This window comes from Epinephelus fuscoguttatus, linkage group LG19 (assembly GCF_011397635.1).
Source record: "Epinephelus fuscoguttatus linkage group LG19, E.fuscoguttatus.final_Chr_v1".
NCBI lineage: Eukaryota > Metazoa > Chordata > Actinopteri > Perciformes > Serranidae > Epinephelus > Epinephelus fuscoguttatus.
The window spans coordinates 24,406,980-24,431,181 of NC_064770.1; the positions used below are offsets into that span (position 1 = coordinate 24,406,980).

Genomic DNA, 24,202 nt, shown 5'->3' on the forward strand with positions numbered 1-24,202 from the left:
GTTCTCAGCTTCCTTCATTATGGCGGTGAAAGCAATGTACTGTAGCTGAAAATGTTTGGGGAATAAACACATCACATTGGAGAAAAGTTAATTAATTTGATTTTTATAGACCTGCATCAGTTATGCTTGTGTTCACAATGCGCCGCGAATTTCCTTTGTAGAATCAGAAATTAGATTTTTCAGACTAAACGGCTAAGGGATGACGGATTCATCTGTGGAGACGATAACTGTTGTGATAACTGAGTGTTTCTCAAGAAAGAACTTGTGTTGTTCAGTGTCAGCCTTTTGCTCATTAGCACATTTTAACTGGAGCTACAGACAGCTCACACTGCATGGCAAATTAGATTGAGCAGCCAGCCCCATCCCCCACTACCCCCCCACACACACACACATGCACACACACACACACTCAAACACACACAATCACATGTATTTATACTGTATGTAACATTTATGAAATGCAAATAGGCTTGTGGGTTCATGCTTGTGCATTTTTTTTATAGATTAATGGTCTAAAACAATCGTCAAGTTACTGTGGGTGAGGAGATGTACAATAAAGAGACACACTGACAGTATGACAAGGGCAAACACACTCTATCCTTTTCCACAGTCGACTTAACCCTGCATTTATCTTTTCTCATCTGTCACATCCCCGTCAATTTTATTGTGTCTTTGTGTTCCCGACCCTCAAACAGGAGCCCCTCTTTCTCCCTGAGCATCCCTGCTGCCTCCACTCTCAGCCTCCGTCTCCCTCCCTCACTTCCCTGCTCTCTAGCATGCCCTCAGTCTCCATCTACCTTCCTCCCTCCTTCCGTCTTTCCCTCCCTCTCTCCTCCTCCTCCTCTTTCCTCCTCCTCCTCCTCCTCCCGCTGCGCTCTCGACTCGTTCTCATTCCCCCTCGCTCACACACTCAGGCAGCATCCTCCCCTCTCCACTTCTACCTTCACACTCACCTCTTCGCGCCTCCCTCTCCACTCCTCTCGCTTCCTTCCTCTCCGTCACCTACTAACACATATCATCTCTGGCATCTCCCCGTCTGCTGTCTCCCTCTCCACCACCACTTCCACCACCACCACCATCACCACCATTTCTCCCTCCTTCTCACACTCTCAACCTTGCCGCCTCGTGCAAACTCACGCGTGCACACACTCATGCTGATTGGCACCCAAGGACAGAGCACCCTCTCTCCTGTACCAGCGACCAGGCGGTTTGCTCGTGTGGCCAGGCTTCTTGACACTGAGCTCAGCTGAGGAAGAGGACGAGGAAGAGGCCATGGAGCACAGCCACATCTTCCCTGTTTTTTCCCCAAATGGTAGCACCTGGAGCCCGGGGCAGCATCCTTCTGAGTTTGCCCAGGGATGCCCCCTCGGACCGCTGCCTGTCATCTACTACAGCGTCCTGCTCTGTCTCGGCCTGCCAGGTAAGAAACGTGCACATGAGTGTGTGTGTGTGTGTGTGAGTGTGTGTGTGTCTAATCACAAGCACATCTCATTCTGTGTGAATTTGCTCATCGGTGCTTTGCTGGAGTCACGCTTTGCATCTTGATTTGTTGTGCACTTGTCTGCAGGTTTGAGTGAGTGTTTGTTGTGCACAGCTGCTCCTGAGTGTCACTCTTTGCACACACACACACACACACACACACACACACTGTTGATTTGTCATTCTGACCTTGTGGCAATCACTTGTGCATGCATACGTACTTTGTATGTATTTGTCATTGCTTGTACCCTGCTGTTTGGAGGATTTGTGCATTTGTTTAGTTGGTAATATTAAAGCACCATTTAAAGAGTGGAGACATCAACCGTATGTGCAGGGCATCATAATATCTGACTGTTAACCCTTTAAAACTGCACCTTTTTGGTTCATCTGTAGTCGCTCTTGACGAATATGTGCATGACAGATTGAGCACTGGCTAGGGTTGACCTCGGGGACAAGTGTGCATTACATGGCTCCGCTGGATGACCTGGATTGATGACACTTCCTTGTTGCGTCTTTACCATTTACTGATTACCATTGACTGATTAGTCCATTCACAGTCACTGTCGGACCCATTTACTGCCTCACTCCCACTGCGTGATCTATGAGCGCTGACCTAGTCACACAGGGAAGCAAAGCGGTGTGTGCGTGTACATCTGTGTATATGAATGTGTGTGTGTGAGAGAGACAGAGACAGAAAAGATGGAGGTCAGATGAAAGAGAAAAAGTGTGGATGACTAATCAGAGGTCGAGGGTTCAGACTGTCGGATCCACTCTGTTTCAACCAAAATGCAGTACTCATTCTGTGCATAAAGGATAATTCAGGGGTTTTACTATTTCACACTGATGTTGATGAGCACAATCAGTGACTTTTCTTGTCTTATTTATAAGACTAAGATACCTTCTCAAGCTCTGCACCCCTCGATAAAGACTGAGAGTGAGATATTATCACCAACCTAAGCTGTCCTGGTACAAAACAAATCTGCAATGCAAAGTGAAAAGCTCCTGTATGCCAAGACTGCAGCTGTTCCACGAGATTTTGCAACCTTGTAAAAGTAACAGTCTGCCGTTTTGATCAAATCTCACCTAATTATTTCTCCTGGACGGCAAATCAAGTCTTGCACAAGCAATTCTCATCGCTGTCATTTAAAGTTTCCTGCCTCGGAAGTTTTATTCGATTCTGCTGCTGAGTCGTCTTTACAAATGTGATTGAGGCTGTTTGTTTAATCACTGAGTAACAATAACCCGGGAGTGTAATGCAATCTTACAATGGTTGTCTGAATTAATGGCAGAGTTGAGTGCGGCGGGCTGATACTTTGCGGCAGCCAAGTTCGACTTATTCAATCATTATGACACAGCTCGTTCCACTCAAGCTGAATCATGAATGTTTCATGAGCGTGGCATGTGTGAGTAGTAGCGGCGTGACCCGCAGACCCACAGGTATTTAACACTCTAGAAGGATTTGAGGCTGTTACTTTGATTACCAGCCAGTGTTTCATTCGTTCTAACAGCAACAGGGCTTCGGGGAGAGGTCGTCATGATGTCTGTATGTTTCTCTCAGACTTTGACCTTTAAGCTGCAGCCGGTGAGGAGGTTGCGTCGAGAGCACAGGCTCAAGGAGGAAAGATGATGGAAGGTGATGAGAAAAGGGATTACGCAAGTCAAGTGGTGGAATATGATTACTCCATGACCTAGGGAAATGATGAACCGAAAGCTCTGAGTGAACAGGACGTCGTATGAGGCAGACAAGGACACCCAGAAGAAGAAAAAGAGTGGAGTTAAGAGAAAGAGATGAATAGCAGCAGAGCCAGCAAAGTAGCACCCCTGAGCCCTGAGTGGGGGAGCTACAGACGACGGAGCCGAGACGAATTGCCACATTTTTAATTAATCGCTAACTCCTCTCTCCTTCTCTCTCCGCTCACCACACCACACTGCTTGAGACAGAACAGACGTGTGCTGGCATAGCAAACAGCACAGTGAAGGAGTCGGTGCTTCGCCTAAGCCTTTGACATGCGGGGATTACAGAAGTGAGGCCTGCTCTTTGTACAGTACAGTATGTCTCATAACACTCAAAGCTAATACTGTACAGTATGTTGAAGCTGATGAAGTGATTCGGCGTGACATAACCGAGTGTCCATGTGAAGCACCTCTGAATATCCGGGCTGAGACAGCTGCCGTCGTTTTTTCTCTACACAATGAATTAATGGTGTTTACAGACTTTTTACCTGCACACATACATTTTAAATCCCACCTGCTCGAGTGTCTTTAACTCGAGGTTACTGCTGATGCCTGAGTATGGCCTGAAGAGGCCTGCTTTTAAATGACTTGTAAATGTGTTAATGTTGATAAAATGTCCGTGCAGCAAGGCACAAAAGCCACTAAGAGGATTAAGTTCTATTGTATTCTATTTAATAATTCAACATTTGTAATTATTATTTAATCAGTCATCAAGCACCCAGTCTGAAAGACAGTCTGACCAAAACTTGCATCATGGTAAGATCATTAACACACCAGCAACATGTTGTCTTTGACATCACACATTTTTACATTCGTTGCTAAATTTATATTTCTATCAGATACACGTGATGTTTTACTTCAACACTTCTTTACTGTGTGCGGCATCAAGTGGTAACTTCAGTATTCTTCAACCTGGACCCTGTTTTCTCATGTGTCTAAATGACTAATGGAGACACAACAATTTTTGAAATTGGTCATTACTGAAATTGAAATTGATCAGCCTTAAAACAGGCTGCAGTGTGCATGGTGCCACTTTACGTCCACTAAAAGTGTTCGTTTTTGCCACTGACAGCCTCAGATTATTATGCTAAGAGTCTGACAATGACGTAAAAGGATCTCTCATGAAATAGACCTTTTCTTAAAGAGTAAGATCCTTTATATTAACCAGAAACAGACCCAAAATTGCTATTGCCAAACCCACCAGACTCCATTTAAAGCAGCTGTGCAGAACTTTTCGATTTTTTTTTCCGATTATAGCGCCCCTTTGGTCGGAGCGGTATGACACCCACAGCCTGGTGTCGTAAAATTCCGACTGCAGCCGGCAATTACCGCATGCATTTGTTTTGGAGAGCGAGAGGATTAACTAATGTCAGGTCAGTCCAAGTAATTAGTGGAAACAGCAAAATTACTCAGTAAATTCTCCTGTCGTGTTTTTGTTCTGATCTAATCTAATCTGTTGTGTATTTTGAGCTACTAAAGCTACCGTAGTAGTGTGAGCCTCAAGTTATTCTGGGTAATGTAGTAACCGTTGTTGTGCTACTGGAAACAATGAGAAGCTGCCGTGTACGTTCGGTGTAAGGAGGAATAAACAGTTAACAAGTTATCTGCTGAGTCCGCATTATTATGTGAAAAGAATACTCTGACGATTTGGGAGTTATGCCCTTTCTCTGTCATTTTCATATTGAGACAGCGGTTAGCATGGCACTTGTAGGGGGTCAGTACATCTTGCGCAGAGGGATACACTGGTGAGCAAACAGCTGCAGCTAGCTCTGGGACAGGTACGCTAGGTCACTCGGTAAAAGCAAACAAAGAGATGACACGGACGATATTACTCACCCGACTATAAGCTGTCCATCAGCTCCTGCAGGCCTGGGGCATTTTTTCCAGTTCATCTTAGGAACATGAAAAAAAGTTTCAATCATTCCAGGATTAGTGATTGCTGTAAAGTTTTCATTCCTTGTGATGCACTCTCTGCGGCGGTTTTCCTCCTGATGATATATCTCCCCAACGATGGTAGCACCGAGGGAGCGGAGGATTCAGCCTCTCTTCTCGCCTGCTCAGCATGCAACACATGGAGTTCCTCATCTGTGTACTCCGGCTCAAACATGTATGGCTCTGGGTCTGTGTCTGCTACAAGAAACTCTTCAAAATTGCGTTCAAAGTCGTCCATTGCAGCTACTAAAATCTGGAGATATTGCTAGGCTAAATAAACAGCTGAGTTTTGTTTACAAGCTACGTCTGTGCCTGCTCACCGGTGTATCCCTCCGCGGATCACAGCGCAGGACGTACTGACCCCCTATAAGCGCAATGCTAAACGCTGAGACCCAGCCACTGGACGTACAGACACAAAAAAGATATCGATCATGTTGTCTCAGTATGAAAATGATAGAGAAAGGGCATAACTCCCAAATGGTCGGAGTATTCTTTTATGTGAAGATACACAGTGAAGACAAAACATAATCCTAACACAGCAAAGCTGTTATCTGCAGCCTTCGCTTGCAAAGCTAACGCTACTAACGTTAGGTCAGTCCAACTAATTAGTGGAAACACGCTAACATGCTAATGTTACACACAAATTAGTAGTAAAGTAAGACCTGTTCATAAATGTTCTGGTGTAGCTCTGAATTTCTTATAAACTGAGGACAACTGCCTGCTGTATATTTGTGTTCATGGTCACAGTCACAGATAATTTTACATGATGCTCCTTCGTTATCCGCCATGACATCAAAAGTACAACCAAGTCCTCATAGATACATCTCTGGTAAAACTGTTAGGTGTTATGTGATCAGCAATGCCCGTTGCATACTACTTACTTGAAGAACACTGTAAACATGGCTCCTTCTTCTGTGGTTTAATCGCTGCGGCTGCTGCGGGCGAGCAGAATCACTTGCGCCTCGGGTGCCGTATTCTGGTTTGCTGACTTCCGCTGTGTGTCCGACCCGAGTGAGGCTACACTAAATAGCCATATAGAGAAAGGCTTTTTTGTCGCTGTTGGGTTCAAATAAATATGCGGATCTTCAAGGGGGGGTGATACGAACTAGGGGCAGTTTTATTAATGGTAAAAAGTTCCGCACAGCTGCTTTAAATAAACAGTCATTTTAGTGTGTATAGAGCCGGCACACTTTCACGTCTAACTGGGTGAATTAAGGGTTTATGTCAAACAAACCAGAGTTGTTTTTGTTGGAACACTGGGAATATGAACCAAAATGGATTTTGTGAGATTTATTTTGTTTCTTTCAGCTTCAAGTGAAATTTGTTTTGTGATGATAAAATTATTGTTTATTTAAATGGAGTCAGGTAGGTTTGACGATAGTGATTTTTGGGCTGTTTCCTGTCAAACCAAAAGGATTTTACTCCTTAAAAAAGGCCTGTCTCTGTAGGGATCATTTCCATAATGGCCAGTAACTCAAGCTTGAAAATCAAAGTAGGAGAGCAGAAATTACAGTATTTACCTCTGATGCAGTGGACTAAAGGTAGAATTACAAAGTAAAGTACAAGTAAAATCTACTCATGTATAGTAGTTGACTCATTGTACTTAGTTACATTCAAACACTTGTAGTTATTGAAATCACACCAGCTGAACATCAAACAGTGAAAAAAACATGAAGAATACTTGATGGAAATATGACATTATTTGTTTGATTCATGTATTAATTCGAGGACGGTTATAAGTCACCTCCACGGGGATGTTTTCATCTGTCACTGTCTTTCGTCTCATCAGTGGAGTGAAAGCTTGAGGGACAAATAAGTCACATGCTTCACGTGTGTTGTGATTTATTGCGGAAGTTCCACTGCACTTTGCTTTTATCAGTATATCCATTTACACCTTAGAAATTTTGACTTTTTTTTATAGTTTTTGGCATTTGCACTCACAGGGATGCACAAGTTCAAATGTGGATAAAAATACTGGATTGAAATATACTTACTGTTATAGCCACAAGTCCACAGCAGTCAGTGGTGTTGGATAGGCTAACAAAATGATGGACTTTGACATGGGAGACAGCTCTTTGTTCTCCTACCAACAGTCATCAGCTGTGTCTCCGTTCAGGGGCTGCAGCCACCGAAGGCTGCATTTGAAGACCGACTGCATCACATCGGCGTGACCAAGGCTGTCCCATTTTGAAGACTCCTTTAAATGCTGCTGAAAAATGCAGCCTTGTTTCACAGAATTTGGAGGATGCAACGGATGAATCCTTCGTGGCCCAGCCTATCCCAAGATGCATTGCATAGGTTAACTAAGATGTGTTAACTAGCTAATGGTTAACTGTTATTAACATTACTATTAGCTGAAAGCACACAGCGTAAACAATCTTAATTTGATAAGTTTACCTAAATATGGTCCATCTGCCTAAAATATAACTAACTTACTAGCTTACTCCTTCTTTCGTCAAGTAAAGCTGGTTGCTAGGTAACAACAACGGCAACAGGTCGGGGTGAGAACAACTGTCTAGGAAACAAGGAAATCCTCCGCAGGTTAGACCGTCCAATTGCAGATGTGGCCGACATTGACCGTGACGGCCGTGTCCCTGAATTGAGACACAGCTAATGTAGGTTTCTTTTAACCACGATCACAGTTATTCCTTAATCTTAACCAAAAAGTCAATATTGTTACTATGACGACTAGAAATTTTAACAAAAACAAAATGTTTCCTTAAGTTGTTTTTGTACCTAAATTTAACCAGAATTGTAAGATACCAATTTTATTTTTGTAATGGTGATTTGCAACAGTTTTGGAAGGCACTGTATAAAATTATTTTGTAATTTAACTTAAAAGATTTGTTGGAAACAGTATGTGCGACTAAAGGCCCATTTATGCTCAACGTTAAATACGGATACGGATACGGACGGAGCCTTCTGTCCATGTTCCACGTTCATTTCGTCCGTATTTCTGCACGTTTCCATAAAACTTACGGATATGGGCCAAACGGAGCAGTACCACCGGGAACCGTGAGGGCAGTGTTGCTGTCACTACCCGATATGTAGTTCTATTGAGACACGAAGAAGAAATAACAATTCAATTTCTCTCATCGGCAGTACGAGAGAAAAGAATTCTCCGTCCTCCAGTCGCGATGTATTTAACGGCCTCACTGACCACCGCCTCCTACAACGCTGCCTCTGTTTTTGTCTTTTATGCAAGAGGTACATTATCAATGTCTCCTCCACAGTCGCCATGTTTGTTTTTGAGTTTGTTGTTGTCATAAACTTTTGACGCTGGGCTGCCTCCTGGTGGATATATTGGTTAACATCCATGCCAACGTAAAGGGCGCATGGAAGTATGTGGGCAGTGAAGGTAACATCGTTTGAAACGGACATATACATTTTCGTATGTAAAGGGAGCATAAATGGGCCTTAAGGCCCTGTCTACAAGTGTACAGACATTTTTAAAAAAAATGATATTTTTCTCTACGCTTTGGCCAGTGGAGTGTTTGGTTTTTAAAACTGAGATTTTTTTTTAAAAGATGCAATTCTTTCAAAACTCTAATTACTTTGTACCCGTGTGGACGCGTAAAACAGAGCATTTGGAAACGATGACATCATCTCCTCAATTTGTGCATGTCAGTTGTTGCTTTGTGTAATAAACATGCAACAGAAACAACAGCTGCAATGGCGGACTACCGGTTTGTTCATGTTTTGTTAGCACAGATTGGTCTAATGACTACTTTACACTTAAACGTAGTGTTGCTTATCCACACCACGGATGAACAGAGGTGTCTGCACCCAATGTTACTGCCTCCACCTCAGTGTTTAAAGGCTCAGTTTAAAGGCTGCCAGAAACCATGGCTTTGGATCTGGATTGGTCAGATTAGTAGGACAATTTTGAAAGTGGGATTGTTGCGGATAAGGTGTGGAAGGAAACTTTTTGTCCAGAGCATCACTCATAACTTTGAGTGAGCTCCTTGGTTTTTATGTTGGAGGGGAATAAACAGTGGTGAGATCTGCAGCAGGGGTTTTGACAAAGGCAACCCCAGCCTCAACACTGACAAGCACTTTAAGTTGTTTTTGAGTTCTAGTGTGTACAGAGATGTTTTGTAAAATGAAGGACATGTGGACAGATTTTTTTTTTAAAACGCTGTGGGAAAACATCTGTAGACGTGTAGACAGGGGCTGAATAATCCCCACTCAAATGTCTATTGACTGTTGAGTGCTTACAACCGGTGAATCAAACTGGCTGTGTAACGTTGAATAGGTGCCGACAAGTGGTTGTATAGTGTAGAGATGCATGTGGACGTGTCCTTCATCCACGTGTGTGCACAAACATGTGACCTCAGGTACTCCACGGCATGTTGGTGCGCTCCTTCCCTCCGTCTTGAGGCCTCTTAGAGTTTGTGTGGCTGTTTGACAGTCAGCGGTGTGACTGGCACACGTGAGAGTTGAAAAACATCCCCTCCCACTCCCACTTATCTGCACACCAGAAGGGGAAAAGGTCGGGGATGTTCTGCGCTAACAACCCTCTGTTCCACGTCACGGTGTAGGCCAGGTGTCAGCCGCGACTTAATGGAGAGATGGGCCCCAGTGGTTTTCAGTTTGGACTTATTGATCTGTCAGTCTGCACCAGCGACAGGGCATCTGTGGTGGGATGGTGGCTTGTTAACAGATACTATCACTCTAAAAGTGGAGTTTGAGATTAGGTGGTGTAAAGTGGACAAAGAGGAGAGGATGTGAAAGCTTGTGTTGAAGCATGGACAGCCGGGAAAAGATAGTGAATATTCAGTAAATCAAATGGAAGAGGTTTTGTAGCTCTGGTTTGTCTCCAGTCTGAGAACGGAGAGGAAGGGAAAGAGAGAAGTGGTGTCAGCTTGTCATGGGGGAGACGAGCCAGAGAGGGCGCGGGAGGACAGAGGAGGCAAGAGAGGAGGGAGGTGTTGTTAGAGGCAATAAATCAGAGATGTTGTTGATGCAGTGACAGAGCTGACTTTGTTTGACCAGCTGACAACAGAACGCTGTTGCCGCTGCTGAAAACACTGCAAACCCAAATCCCCCGCGTATCGTTTGGCATTTTCTGGATCACAGTGATACATCAGTCTGAGGATAATTACAGTGCTGTGATCTAGATGTCGTCTTAATGTTTCATTTTCCTCCTCATCTTCCATCCATTTACCCTTCTTCCCCTCTGTATTTAATTCTCTCCTCGTCCCTCTATCTCCCTCCAAATAACTTTCACCTTTCGTGTTTTTTTTTCCACAGCTGAAACCTCATAAAACCATTTGGAGAAGATCCCAGAGCACATTATAAATGTTAGTATTGTTTATAAACCCTTTAAACACGATGAGCTGTCAGCCTGCAGTGTCTTATCACTGGCAGCAGTGTTAGCCTTGAAGTCAGGACAGTCATCTCCACCAAACTTTGACTCACTGTGGCCTGTCTGTGAAATGAATGGCTGTTAGAGGTGAGCAGAGGCAGAGCACTGCAGTAGCATCAATATCATTAGCAGCAACCAGGGCCTCTCTCAATATGCCCATTAACCTTAAATATCTTGTTTCAATACATATCTCTTTTTCTCATTCTTGCTCTATCATCTTTATTGCATCTTTCTTTTTCTTATGAGCTTCCCTTACCCTTCCTCATTAACTCTCAGATCACATACATCAGGCTTATGCTCACAATAAATTGTGTCCAACTGATATTATCCAACACAATCGCCAGGGAAATGTTTGGATTGTACGCTGCTGCAAACTATACGGATACTTTACATTTACACAATATGTTGAAACTTTGCTGTATTTAATGTGTGATTATGTATATGCACAAAAACTACTTGGTAATGTTGAGGAAAAGATCATGTTTTGGCTTAAATACCCAGTGTTGGTGGCACAATACTCATTAATTAATTAATTAATTGCATTACGATTTTGCACACTTGTAGGACAATGCACAGATTTGTACATATTTCATATGTTTCTATTTCTTACACAACATATCTCTTTTATATTTATATTCATATATTGTGTTATATATTGTAGCATAATGCACAATTTTCTCAGTTTTTCACATTTTTATTGCACACTGCTTATTTTATTTTTCTTTTCTCATAGTTTCTCTGTGTCTGTACAGTGGATCATTACAAAATGCCCATGTTTGGAGCCAAAAAACCTGCAGAAAAAACTCTGACGGGTCACTACAAAATGCTCACGTTCAGAGCCTAAAAAGACGCAGGGAAAACACTGACAGGTTGCAACAAAATGCCCATACTTGGAGCCTAAAAATCCACTGGAAAAACACTGACAGGTTGCCACAAAATGCCCATACTTGGAGCCTAAAAATCCACTGGAAAAACACTGACAGGTTGCCACAAAATGCCCATACTTGGAGCCTAAAAATCCACTGGAAAAACACTGACAGGTTGCCACAAAATGCCCATGCTTGGAGTCTAAAAATCTGCTGGAAAAACACTGACAGGTTGCTACAAAACACTCATGTTTGAGGCCCTAAAAAGCGGCTGGAAAAACACTGATGGGTCGCTATAAAATGCCTTCATTTAGAGCCTAAAAAGACACTAGAAAAACATTGACAGGTCACTACAAAATGCCCATGCTTGGAGCCCAAGAAAACAGCTGGAAAAACACTGGCACATTGCCACAAAATGTTCATGTTTGGAGCCTAAAAAGACACAGGAATAACACTGACAAGTCACTACAAAAAGTCTATGTTCAGAGCCTAAAAATCCGCTGGAAAAACACTGATGGGTTGCTACAAAATGCCCACGTTTGGAACCTAAAAATCCGTTGGGAAAACACTGACAGGTGGTTACAAAACACTCATTTTGGAGCATAAAAAGACACCGGAAAAAAACTGACAAGTCACTACAAAATGCCTACGTTTGGAGCCTAAAAATCTGTTGGAAAAACACTGGCACATTGCTTCAAAATGCCCATGTTCAGAGCCCTAAAAAGACACAGGAAAAAAATTGACAGGGTGCTACAAAATACCCAAGTTCAGAGCCTAAAAAGCAGCTGGAAAAACACTGGCAAGTTGCCACAAAATGTCCCTGTTTGGAGCCTGTAGAGCCGGTGAAAAAGCACTGATGGGTCACTACAAAACGCCCAAGTTTGAAGCATAAGAAGCTACTGGGAAAAAACACTGACAGGTAGCTATGAACTGCTTACGTTTTGAGCCTTAACAGCCGTTGGAGACAAAGCAATGACTTGCTAAAACATAACTGATTTTGTTGTTTCTTAGTCTAAAATAGTGGTCTGCAGCTTGGCAGCTGCCATCTACATGGCAGTACAAACCTGAATTTCGAGCCAAATAAATAGCACTAAGGAGGATTTATAGCATTAGGGGTTTTCTCTCCATTTTAAACTGTTTTAAAACGTCGGCAAAATCATAATTCTATCTTCACTGCATGGTGTTTTTTTGTGGCTTTTGTGGCTTTGTTCCTGGTTTTCGTTTGGGGGAATTATGGAATCGCCTCTGCTTTATGTCGGGTCTGACACTTAGAGAAGACAAAAGGGAAATGGTTGTCATCAGGAACAAAGTGCTTGTGACCTTTGAAGCAAGCTTTGATATTCACCCCCTCTCTGACTCTCGCCTCACTTCCTTTCCTCTCACCGCCTCACCGCTCTCCTCTATACCCCTCTCCCTCCATCTCATTCTGTCTTTCCGTCTAATCCTCCCCTCCATTCCCTCTCAATAACCTGCTCTCCTTTTTAACTATCTGTGACCTTCTTCAGACCACACTTTCCTTCACCTTCCATCTATATCCTCATCCCTCTCTTCTACACTCATCTCATCTTATTAGCCTCCGGATAAGCCGTCAAAGCGAAAACTCAATTTTCTCCAAATGACAAAAAAAAAAATGCTTAATTGCATTGCTCACTTTTTTGTGGGGTATAATTTCCTTTTTAAAATGTTCAGTGTAATATGAAGCCCAGGAGAAAGCCTAATGACTAGTATGCAGCCTCTCATGTTTTGCCACCGGTTTCGAGGGGTTAAGATGCGCAGTGTCGTTTGTCGACAGCCCGTCTGAACACGTCCCTTTAGTGGTGGGATGAGTCAGCCTCGTTACACACCTCGGGGAGCACGCTGTGCCTTCTCTTTTCCCGCAAAACGACGTCAATGGCCCTGTCCCCCCGTCATATTACGGGAGCAGCAGGGGGAGCACAGACACAAAAGCACTCCCACACAACTCGACAGAAGGGGTCACCTATGCAAACACATACACAGACACACAAGCAAATGTAGACAGAAGACAAACACACAGCAGCCCATTATCTGTCCTGCAGGTCATTTTAATCCCCTCTCAGTGGGAGACACTTATTTCGCAAAGAGAAACAGCAGGGACATTTGCATGTGTCCAGGCATGAGATGCACGTGTCTCAGTATGCATGTATTCATGCTGTATGTATGTTGTCCTCATTTTTGTGTTCTGTGTATGCATGGGTGTGCAGCTCTCGTCTGTCCCCCCTTCCTCGACCCCAGAGACAATGTAAGGACCAGGAGTCAATTGAAATGAATGGGCAATCCAGTGCAAGCTGGCTAGAGCTAAATGGAAATGTCAGGCTCACCACGGATCCCTTTTGTTTGTCTGTAGAAGGCCTCGTCTCACCGGGGAGCCCAGACAGAATAATACCCAACCAGTGACAGTCAACACCTCACTGTTTCCATTTCATGTCACTCCTCTCTGTTTAGTGGGCAGAGGAACAATACAGGTAGTGAAGCGAGGTATTAAAGGTGAAGCACATTCTGCAGGGTTTGTAATGGACCTCCAGTAGGAAGTTTATGTGCAGGTCAGAGCTTATCTGCAACTTTTTCTGGTACAAAAAACACAAACAGTGTTAAGATTTCTTGGATAAACCAGGTGATAGGCTGCAGGTGTGTTTACAGTACGGGGGTGGCTGTATGGGAAACAACACACACAAAGACTCAGTCTGACCAGACTGAGATAAAAAGAGATTGTTGAAACAAGCAGTAGGCAAAACAAGAGACATTAAATCGGGTAGCTCAACAGATGTGCTGCATGTTAGAGTTGTTTCGTTTATTCGACAATGATAGCTCAAGGAGGTTTATGGCAACAAAAACGTCAGAATAAATGTTGGCAGTGGACATTTCTGTAAATCACGGATATGTTTAATTTGTCAACACATTCTAACTCCAACCTCGTCACATATTGACGTTTGGTCATGGATCTTCCATGTCCAGATACAATGTGAAAGGTACCCTGGGAACATTGGTTGTTGATGTTCTGGGACACTGTGTCAAGTTATGTTGGTTACAGGCTGCATTGTCTTCTTTCTAAATACCGAATTTTACTGTTTACATACAGTCTCTTTCAAAATAAATGCACTACATCAGTACAACAACGGGAATTGATGTTTTTTTCCCCTTCAGCAGCTAATGTTCAAGGGTAGGTTTAGGCAAAAGCATATTGTTAGGTTTAGGAAAGAAGAACACGATTTGGCGTCATAATCGAACAGAACACAGACACCGCTCTTCCAAGTAAAAGTCTGTTTGTTGGACCCATACACCACCCCTCCAACCTGCCCTACTCGGACTTTCGCCACCTTGACTTTCATTCTTGTCCTGTTCTTGTTTCTCCATGAGCCGCTGAGCAGCCACGTATTATGCCAGCGTTAAAGGATGGATTTTTTTTGTCAGCGTCTGACGCCACAAGTCACTGCCCAAGCACCAGATTTCAACAACTTCGGAGTGAGACTGGGTTGAATTTGTACAATAATAATGTTGTGGATATGTTAAAACTTTACTTTTCAACAATACTGTGGGTAATGCGTGGTTATGTTTAGGCACAAAAAACACTTGATTATTCTTAGTATGTATTTTTACATCTTCACTGACCAGTGGATACTTGGTCAAGACCCCTGGGGATCATGTTCTGTTATGACAGATGTCATGGTGTCAGAAGTGCTCGGCTTACTGATGAATGGACAAATTAGACTAATTTTAGTTGGCCCAAGGTCAAGTTAAATGTGTAAAGGCACCATTTTAGGTAATACTAGGCCGACATGCCACCATCCTATATAAGCTGTGTCTCTCTGTTCACAATCATCACATAGCTTCTGCATGTAGCCATGTTGATCCGAGCTCGTAATTAAGAAAGAACTCCCTGATTGGCCTCATCCTTGAATTCTGTAGATCACCTCAGAAACATCTACTCTCAATTATGGTTAGGAAAGGATCATGTTTTGGCTTTAAATACCTGCTTTTGGTGCCACAATGCTGTAAATGTGATGATGTATCACTGTGGAGTGGCACAACCGGCACTGGCAATGCCAAGAATGTCTCTCTAGAAAAAAAACAACAAAAAAAAAAACCAGTTAGGTTGTCTGTTAGTCATGAACAGGGGTCTGCAGTTCTGTGAAAAACCCAGAAAACCAAACTTGTTTAGAAAATTTGAATTACAGGCAAGAGTTTTAGACTCAGTGTGGAAATGTGAAGTTGTACTTAAGACATGCATCAATTTCGGATGAAAAAACTGACTTAGTGTGCTAAGGCCTCAATGGTCGTAGTTTTAAACACTCACAGTTCTGCTCCAAAATTACCTGGTTAGATTTAGGCAACAAAACTACTTCATGGTTTGGCATTGAACAAGTACTTTTGTCACTAATGTAACATATATGCCACATGACATACATCACATACGGCACTAGCGTAGCATGCCACGCAGACTAGTATACTAGATGACGTCATTAGTAAAAGAAATCAATCTTGACTTTGGGACACAAACACTAGCCTCCTGGGTGAAAGTTCTGTGTTTATTAACCCAGCCAGCAACCCTCCTGCTCACCTTATAGGGGCTACTTTGATATTTGTACATCATTGTACAGACTTTGTTGCTTTTTATGCTACGTCACATCAGTTCCTTCTCTGCTCCTGTAAAAATTACCACCACCACTATAGGGTGCCGTCTTACAATAAACCTAAGTATGGGTCGTAATAAGCTGCCAACTCACTCGACCTATGTGGTCGTTTTTTTCAGTGAGAGCGGGCTGGACTTTGATGTGTAGCCTAAAATCAGTGGAGTTTCCCTTTAACTTTCTTTAATTGCTGTAATTTGGTCAAACCAATGTACAATAATACTCATCACCGAAAAACATAAAGTACACAGCGTTGGAACATGGTGACATTAATATCCCACATCTATATTTAGATGACAGATTTTAAAGACAAATTACAAATACAAAATCAGTCTTAAAGAACCTGCAATTATTACGCTGAAGGTTATTAAAAACCTCATGCTGCTTAATGTGAGGATCCATATCCTTGGGTCCAGGGTAAACCTAATTTTATGTATTCTGGATTAATGCGCAGTGATTGTGAACCAAAATGACCACCAGGAGAGAAGAAGAAACAGACAGACAGACAGACAGACAGACAGACAGGAGAAGATTAGTAGCTGAAAACAAGGAATCAATAACACAATCAACCAAGATTCGACATGAAAGCAATTTAACTTGCCTCTGCAGAGGTTGGTGTGATGCACAAGCGGTGGTGAGTGTGATGATGGGGGTTGTCGTGCAATCTAGCAGCCCTACGTGTACACATATATTGGCTTGTCGAGTCTTGTAAACTGCTTTGACGTCTCATTTTATGTTTATTGATAGATTGTGCCTTAATGTATCGGCGCATCCCTAATGATTTGTGTGCATGTGCAGACATGTGTAAATGTGTGTTTGTATGTGTGTGCGCGCGCGTGTCTTCTGCTGCACATCCTCCAGTCTGGCAAGGACATCTTTAGTCATTAGCTGGAGCCGGCTTTGTAATTTGTAATCAGCTGATAGTGGCTGAGGCTGTGAAGTGTGATGTACCAGACTGCCATATTTAATCCAATCCCAGATCTATTACTGCAGAGAGGGACAGGACCACAGAACACACGCACACACAGACGCTGTATGGACGGTGACAGCTGCTAAATGCATTGATGTCTCAGTGATGCTGCATGCGAATCAATGTCAGAGGCATCTTCATCCAAGGAAACAAATGGGACATGTCTTCATGCTGCACCAGCAAGTTTCACCAAATGAGATTGGTTAGCAACAGAACAAAAGGATGGATACATTGGTGTGTGTGTGTGTGTGTGTGTGTGTGTGTGTTTTGTTAGTTAATAAATTAAAGTAGTACAGCATGAAACAGGACTCTTTGGACACATCAGAAAAGCATTAATTTTCTCAGATAACACCTTTGAATTTTACACTCCATGTCACCATTGTATTGAATGAACACAAGTGTCTACTTAAATAAATAGGAATATCTTAATACTATAGCTCATCAAACAAACTCACTTCCTGTGTGAAACCAAAAGTCAGTGAAGTTATTTTAATAACAACAGGTGATAGTATATATAGCATGCTATGCAGTTAGTCAGCGGCATTTCATTTTATGTACCTGAGGCTGGGGTTTTCGTCCCGGAAGTTATTGTTAAGAAACTTTGTCATTGGGTCCATACAAGACGATATCCAGGATTATCTTAGACAAACAGAAAATCATCCTAAAAACACAATTCCCATATTACTGCTTCAAGATAAAACCATTTATTTCCAAACTGTCAATATCAGCTTTTCAGGAACTCAGAAAAACAATCTTGTGCATAGAAGTTCATTTAAAATAACCTTAATTTAAGGTTTATTAAAGGTGCTCTGTGCAATAAGACTCCTGATAATAGCCCAGAATGGACAAACCAAACACTGGCTTCAGAAAGGGCCATTCATGTTGTCGCATTTTTGCGTTTGGCATCAGCCACCATGGTAACTCCAACTGCACTGAGCAGCACTGGAGTTACACCAATTTGTAACATGACACTGCTTTATTCAGTGTTTCTATTGGTTTGAATCACCTAGTCCATTTGTTTATAACAGGAAGAGTCCTTTGTGGATAATTCAGCTTCCAGTTAAAACCTCCTGAACGTCTGGATCTTGTGTTATATAAGAAAAAATGTGACCACACACTAGCATGTTGCATCAGAAATACATGGATTTGTAATGTGTAACTGCTTTATTCGGTGTTGTTACCAGTTTAAATCACTGGGTCAGTTTGTTTTGGAGAGGAAGAGATTTCTGTGGATAATTTGGCTCCCGATAAAACCTCCTGAGCAACAAACACCGAAGGAATTCTAGCTAGGAGAAGTTTTAGCTGTTTGCAATCTGCAATTTACCACTCGACGGCGCCAAATCCCCCTAAATCATATGCACTTCACCTTTAAATCACCGGGTCAGTTTGTTTTGGAGAGAAAGAGACCTCTGCAGATAATTCGACTCCCGGTGAAAACTTTCTGAAAATCGTAAGTTATTACATTAAAAAAAATACATGAATTTGTAACATGAAACTGCTTTATTCTGTTTCCACCAGTTTAAATCATTGGGTCTGTTTGTTTTGGAGAGGAAGAGACCTTCTGAAAACCTCCTGGGCAATGAGCGCTGAAGGAATTCTAACCAGGAGACATTTCAGCTGGTTGCAATCTCTAGTCCTTACCACTAGATGCCGCTATATCCCCCTAAATCTTATACACTGACCCTTTAACTGATTTTATTTTTTCAACATCACAGTGTAAAAAGTAGCAGGCTACTTTCAGTACACTACAGTGTAAGCAAAGCCAGCATCTTGTTTGCTGTCTCCTCAAAATTTGGGAAACATCTGAGCATACTCACAACCTGTAAACTCGACTGCCTGATGATGGGAATCACCAGGGAATAATACGCGCACGTGGCAGAAACAGGGGGAAACAGGGAATAGACAACAAAGAAAGAAGACATGTAATGAGCCTGTTCAACGCAGTCACCCAACTGCAGTTCCACGTGAGAGGCAGAGAGCTGTGCTGCTCCTGCCTGATGCAGCCGCACAGAGGTCATTCTTTGGTAAAAGCAGCAGTGGGATAAATCACATCCAGGCCTGTGTGTCCACATTCTTCTTAACAAAAAATCAGAGAGTAGTGGTGTGCTCTCCTGGGATATTCAGCTGTCCTGTGAAAGAAAGTGACAGAGTTGGAATAGATAAACAAGAAGGTGGTGAGGGAAACATTTCATTTGGCACCATGGAAGAGAAGATATGGCGGTTTATGTTGAGGATATGGAGTGAAGATTACAAAAAAAACAGAGGCAGACAGAGAGAGATGTTGCATCCTTGTGCTTTGTTTTAGGAGCTAAATTGCTGGTGGCAGGCAGTAGCGAACTCAGCAGATTGCAGAGGCTGTGATGCTGCACGTTGCCCTCCTGTTTTTGTTGTGGCTTTGCTCTTTATTAGAGATAACAATTTGGCCAAAGGCAGAGGCAGGTGCTGCTGGAATTACACAGCAGGTGTAGATGAAGGGAAAAAGGGAAGGGAGCAATAAACAGAGGAGGGATTACACAGTGGGAGAGCTGGTTGAACGTGGTACATACTGACTGGGGGCGATAACAGAGTTTTCTTTGCATATTGCAGGATGAAACTAAAAGAAAATGTGCGCTTGATGCTGCTGATGGTGCTGACAATGTTTCACATATTTTTGTTTGTTTGTATTGTGTGTTACCTGGCAGTACATATCCACTGCATCTCTGTTACTGTTTGTTGTTGCCTCTTTTCAATCACCTGCCCACTAACACTCAATTTTTCTGTTTCCTTCCCTGCCCTAACCTGTGCCCATTCCTTTTCCAATCTCATACTTTTTCTATCATTTCCCTATCTTCCTCCACCTATCTACTTTCAATCATCCTCCGAAATCCCTTCCTCCCCTCCTTCCTCCCCCCAGCTAACATCCTGACAGTGGTCATCCTGTCCCAGCTGGTGCTGCGTCGTCAGAAGTCCTCCTACAACTATCTCCTGGCTCTGGCAGCTGCCGACATCCTGGTCCTGCTCCTCATTGTTTTTGTCGACTTCATATTGGAGGATTTTATTTTGGCCACGCCGCTACCTCCATCACTGAACAACGCAGTGCAGGTTCTGGAGTTCTCCTCCATCCACACCTCCATCTGGATCACCGTGCCTCTCACCATTGACCGTTACATCGCTGTTTGCCACCCACTGCGTTACCACACAGTCTCCTACCCAGCCCGCACACGAAGGGTGATATTTGCTGTGTATATTGGATGCCTGCTCTCTGCAGCTCCTTATTACTGGTGGCCTGAGCTGTGGCACAGCCTGCCTGGGTTGAGCAATGGTGGCGGAGGAGGAGGGGAGGGCAACAGGAGAACTGTGGCACAGCATGTTCTGGTGTGGGCCCACTGCGCCACCGTCTACCTCCTCCCTTGCACCGTCTTCTTCTCCCTCAACACTGTCATCGTTCGCAAGCTGCGCAGACGCCGCAGCTGTTTCCGTCTACGCGGCTACTCCACTGGCAAGACCACCGCCATCCTCCTTGCCATCACCTCCATTTTCGCTGTTTTGTGGGCGCCACGAACCCTCATGATCCTCTACCACTTCTACTCACCACCTCCAGCCTCACAAGGTGCCGGCCGACTGCTCCACGCGCTCACCGATCTGGCAAACATGCTAGCATTACTTAACACCGGGGTCAACTTCTTCCTCTACTGCTTCATAAGCAAGCGTTTCAGGGGCATGGCGGCCAACGTGCTGCGCGCCCTGGTCCACTGCCGCAAGCAGCCGCCGCCATTCTACGCCAGCCACAACTTTTCCATCACGAGCAGCCCCTGGATCTCACCAGCCAACTCTCACTGCATCAAGATGTTGGTGTACCAGTATGACAAAAATGGGAAGCCAATCTGTATTTCCTCTTGAGTCCTCAGCCACCAGCAGCCGCCCCCACCCTCAGTTGTTGGGGAACATATTCAGGCATTGTCTCCTTGGTGACCAGCTTTGCCCGCATGGGACTCTTTGAGGCTTGAAAATGTCAACACGCCCAGAGAGCACAGAGGGGACAGTTTAGCTAGCTTTGACCGATAACAAAGTGGTCAGCTAGCAAGGTGGAAAAGCAAACAGCAGATGCGTGCTTGACAGAAAACAGCCTCTCATGTTCAATAAAGTATTCACAAAGCAGCAACCAGCATCAAATAGATGTTGTTTCCTCCATGCAAAAAAAAACAAACAAAAAAAACTGTAAAGACTGTGACTCACAGACTGATAAAAGGATATCACCACCATCTATCACTTGACTATGAGCCACAGCACTAAAGAATAAACTGACAGTTAGACGAGTCCTCGGTGAAGCTTCAAAAGCTCAGACACATTGATTTCTTTATGGGCGCTCTCTGTTGCACACTGCCGCCAACAGTGTGAGGAGCTTTGAACAGCTGCGTCTTTGTCCACTGGGAGTTGTTTCCAGAAAGCAGAGATATCCGGTCTGAGAGTCTGGGCGCTGAACATCTCACCTCGAGGGGTGATTTCACTCAGGCAGAGCCACCGACGGTTCTGGCTGTCTCTCAAGCAATGTTAAAACAGCGCTGTCATTTAAACTTTAATATGCAGGGGAGTCTCAAAGGCATGTTAATATGGGCTTTTTTTTTTTAAGAACGAACAGCCCTCCTTGACTTTCCTTGTGTGTGTGCCACGTTCATCCTAGCAGTGCAGGTCACCTACAAGTCGGCGCTCGCTATGGAAGTTAGACCACAGATTGTCGTAGGATGAGTAGACTCTGCTTATTGTTGGTTAAATATTTATTAATGGTAGACTTGACTGTTATTGTAGCTTGGCAAAAATACAAGACAAAAAATATGACTTGGGGTCAGAGCCAAGATGTCATTAATCACATTTCCAATATTAGGAAGAGGAAATTTCTGCTATTAGTAGATAGTCCTCTATTAACTATTAATGGTCTTTGGTGACTTACTGTTAGCCATTATCTGGATGAATATAATGAATGTAACTGAACAGCTCTTTAACCCTTTAGCTTTTGGAGAGACTGAGAGAGAGAGAGAGAGACAGAGAGGACAGGAAAATCATCTGTCCTTCCCTTCGGTTTGTTGTCCCTCATCCAAGGTTTTCAGTCCCATGATGCAGCAGTGAATTTGGTCTCAGGGCCACAGTGACACATTTCAGCTCGGCTCATTCTGCTGCTGGCTGATGGCAATTCAGTAATATTTTACACTGAAACACAGTCACGTACATCAACTCTGTCTCAGTGCTGCCCGAGTCCTGCCCGGTAACAAACCATAAATGTTAACACACATACACACGCACACACACACACACACACACACACACACACACACACACCACGCTCTGTATTGCCCACAGAAACAGCACATTGAGATCAATGCACATCCATTCTGCAGACACCTTGGGGCATTAGCAGTGTTCATCTATCTTGCGAGGATGGAGCTGCGCCAAAGGGCAGATTTCTGTTAATACCTGCCCGGAGATATCAGACACATCAGGCCTTGTTTTAATGGATAAGGCTTTAAATCTGATGAATGTCAGATGTGTCTCTCGCAGCTGATAAAGTCGTGCCCTCCAAACTCTTGTTCAACACTCAAACGTCTGAGACACTTCGGGGGGTTGACTGCAAGTGTGTCATTGCTCTTTTTCTCACCCCTCTCACGACTGTTAAAACAAAAACTGGCAGCTGAAAATCAGGGTTTCATAGTTTGGGCTATTTTTCAAATCGGTTATCATAACATTTAACCAGCTTCAGTGCTGAGATGCGTGGACAGGTCGACTCAACAAGACAAGTCCATTAGGAGTGATCAGCGTACTTTCCAACCTTGAGACCTCAAAAATAGGAAGGATTTCAAATCCAAAGTTGTCTGAGCATCTTCTCCCAGAAAAATCTCAGAGACTTTGTGTCCTGCATTCTCGTGACTTTTAATCAGACAATGATCGTAACAATTAACGCAAATTCAGCCAATCCATGTGAATTCTGCACAACCTTGCATTTTTATCCAGACACCTCAAAATTACCACAAATTAGAACAACACATTCTCACTCCGACCTCGTCACATATTGACGTTTTGGTCATGGACTTTCCACATCCACATACGACGTGCAAGATACCCTGGGTGCGTAGGTTGTTGACGTTCTGGGACACCGAGTCAAGTTCTGCCTGTTACATGCATTGTCACACAGGAAGTTTAACATTTACATACAGTCTCTTTCAAAATAAATGCAGTAAGTTGGTGCAACACTGTGAATTGAACAACAAACGCACATGGTTGGGTTTAGGCAACAAAAGGAAGTGGTTAGGTTTAGGAAAAAAGATCCATCCGCAACACTGCACGCCCTTCTCAGACTTTCACTGCCTTAATTTTCATCCTTGTCCTTCCATGTTTCCCCGTCATGGCCAGGTGTTGTTGAAATATGAAGGCAATCAGCCGCATACCATGCTGACATGGTGATTAAAGGGCGCCTTTTTTTTGTTGGTTTCTGACACAGCAAGTCACTACACAAGCGCCGGATTTTGACTGCCCAGTCTTGGAATGAGACTGGGCACTTTAGAACAGGTGAAATTTAATTTCATTGTAGAGCTGCATGCAGCATATTGATTCGCTCAGAGACAGGCTCACACACACACAGGAACAAGGCTTACTGTTAACATCACATGGCGTTACCCAACTGTTATTAACCAGGGTTGGGAACGATTAACCGATACGACCGGATATCCCAGATATCCAAGCGAGAGATACGGCTGTGTCGGTAGCAGCCTCCTCAATCGATACGAATCAGCCATGAATCCTTAGATGAATCGATTGTAGAGTCATGGATCGGGTATCGTGAGACTAGCAATCGGTTGACTGGCTTTAACAGTTTGCATCTCTAAAACAACGCGAGACCCGGCGGCATGCTCCATAGCAGGCATTACTGACAACGATAATAGATGTAAACATCAGCACCAGCTTGACCGGTGGAGCTGAGGAACAGAAGCTAATGCTGGTTGGATAAACCAGGGAGCAGCCAAGCCGCAGCAGAAACTAAAGGCGAATCCTGCCGGATGTGGGTTGAACGAGGGGTCACAGACACAGACAGAAATATGTATTCCTGTCAAATACGGCGGCCATAGCGCTCCGGGGCACAAGATAACGGCTTCCCAGCGACCGAGAAGCCCGGTTCCAGGTCCAAGAAGTCTTTGTCGGTGTCATGACTGCCCAAAAATACCTGAACAGCCGAGCTGTG

At 43.6% G+C, this 24,202-nt stretch overlaps 1 protein-coding gene across 1 annotated transcript; it reads left to right on the plus strand.

The window, feature by feature from the left end:
* Positions 1 to 907: 907 nt before the first annotated feature.
* gpr139 (G protein-coupled receptor 139) lies at positions 908 to 23,112 on the plus strand. Its single transcript, XM_049561233.1, has 2 exons — positions 908 to 1,420; positions 19,889 to 23,112. Exons 1-2 carry the CDS (start codon positions 1,273 to 1,275, stop codon positions 20,872 to 20,874), a joined length of 1,134 nt encoding a protein of 377 aa, XP_049417190.1. The 5' UTR covers positions 908 to 1,272; the 3' UTR covers positions 20,875 to 23,112.
* Positions 23,113 to 24,202: the final 1,090 nt, after the last annotated feature.

Bases quoted from the DNA above. Each gene is read 5' to 3' on its own strand.
- gpr139 (XM_049561233.1), top strand. From the start codon at position 1,273: ATGGAGCACAGCCACATCTTCCCTGTTTTTTCCCCAAATGGTAGCACC. The intron at 1,421-19,888 runs GTAAGAAACGTG...TCCTCCCCCCAG, and splicing joins GCTCTGTCTCGGCCTGCCAG to CTAACATCCTGACAGTGGTC.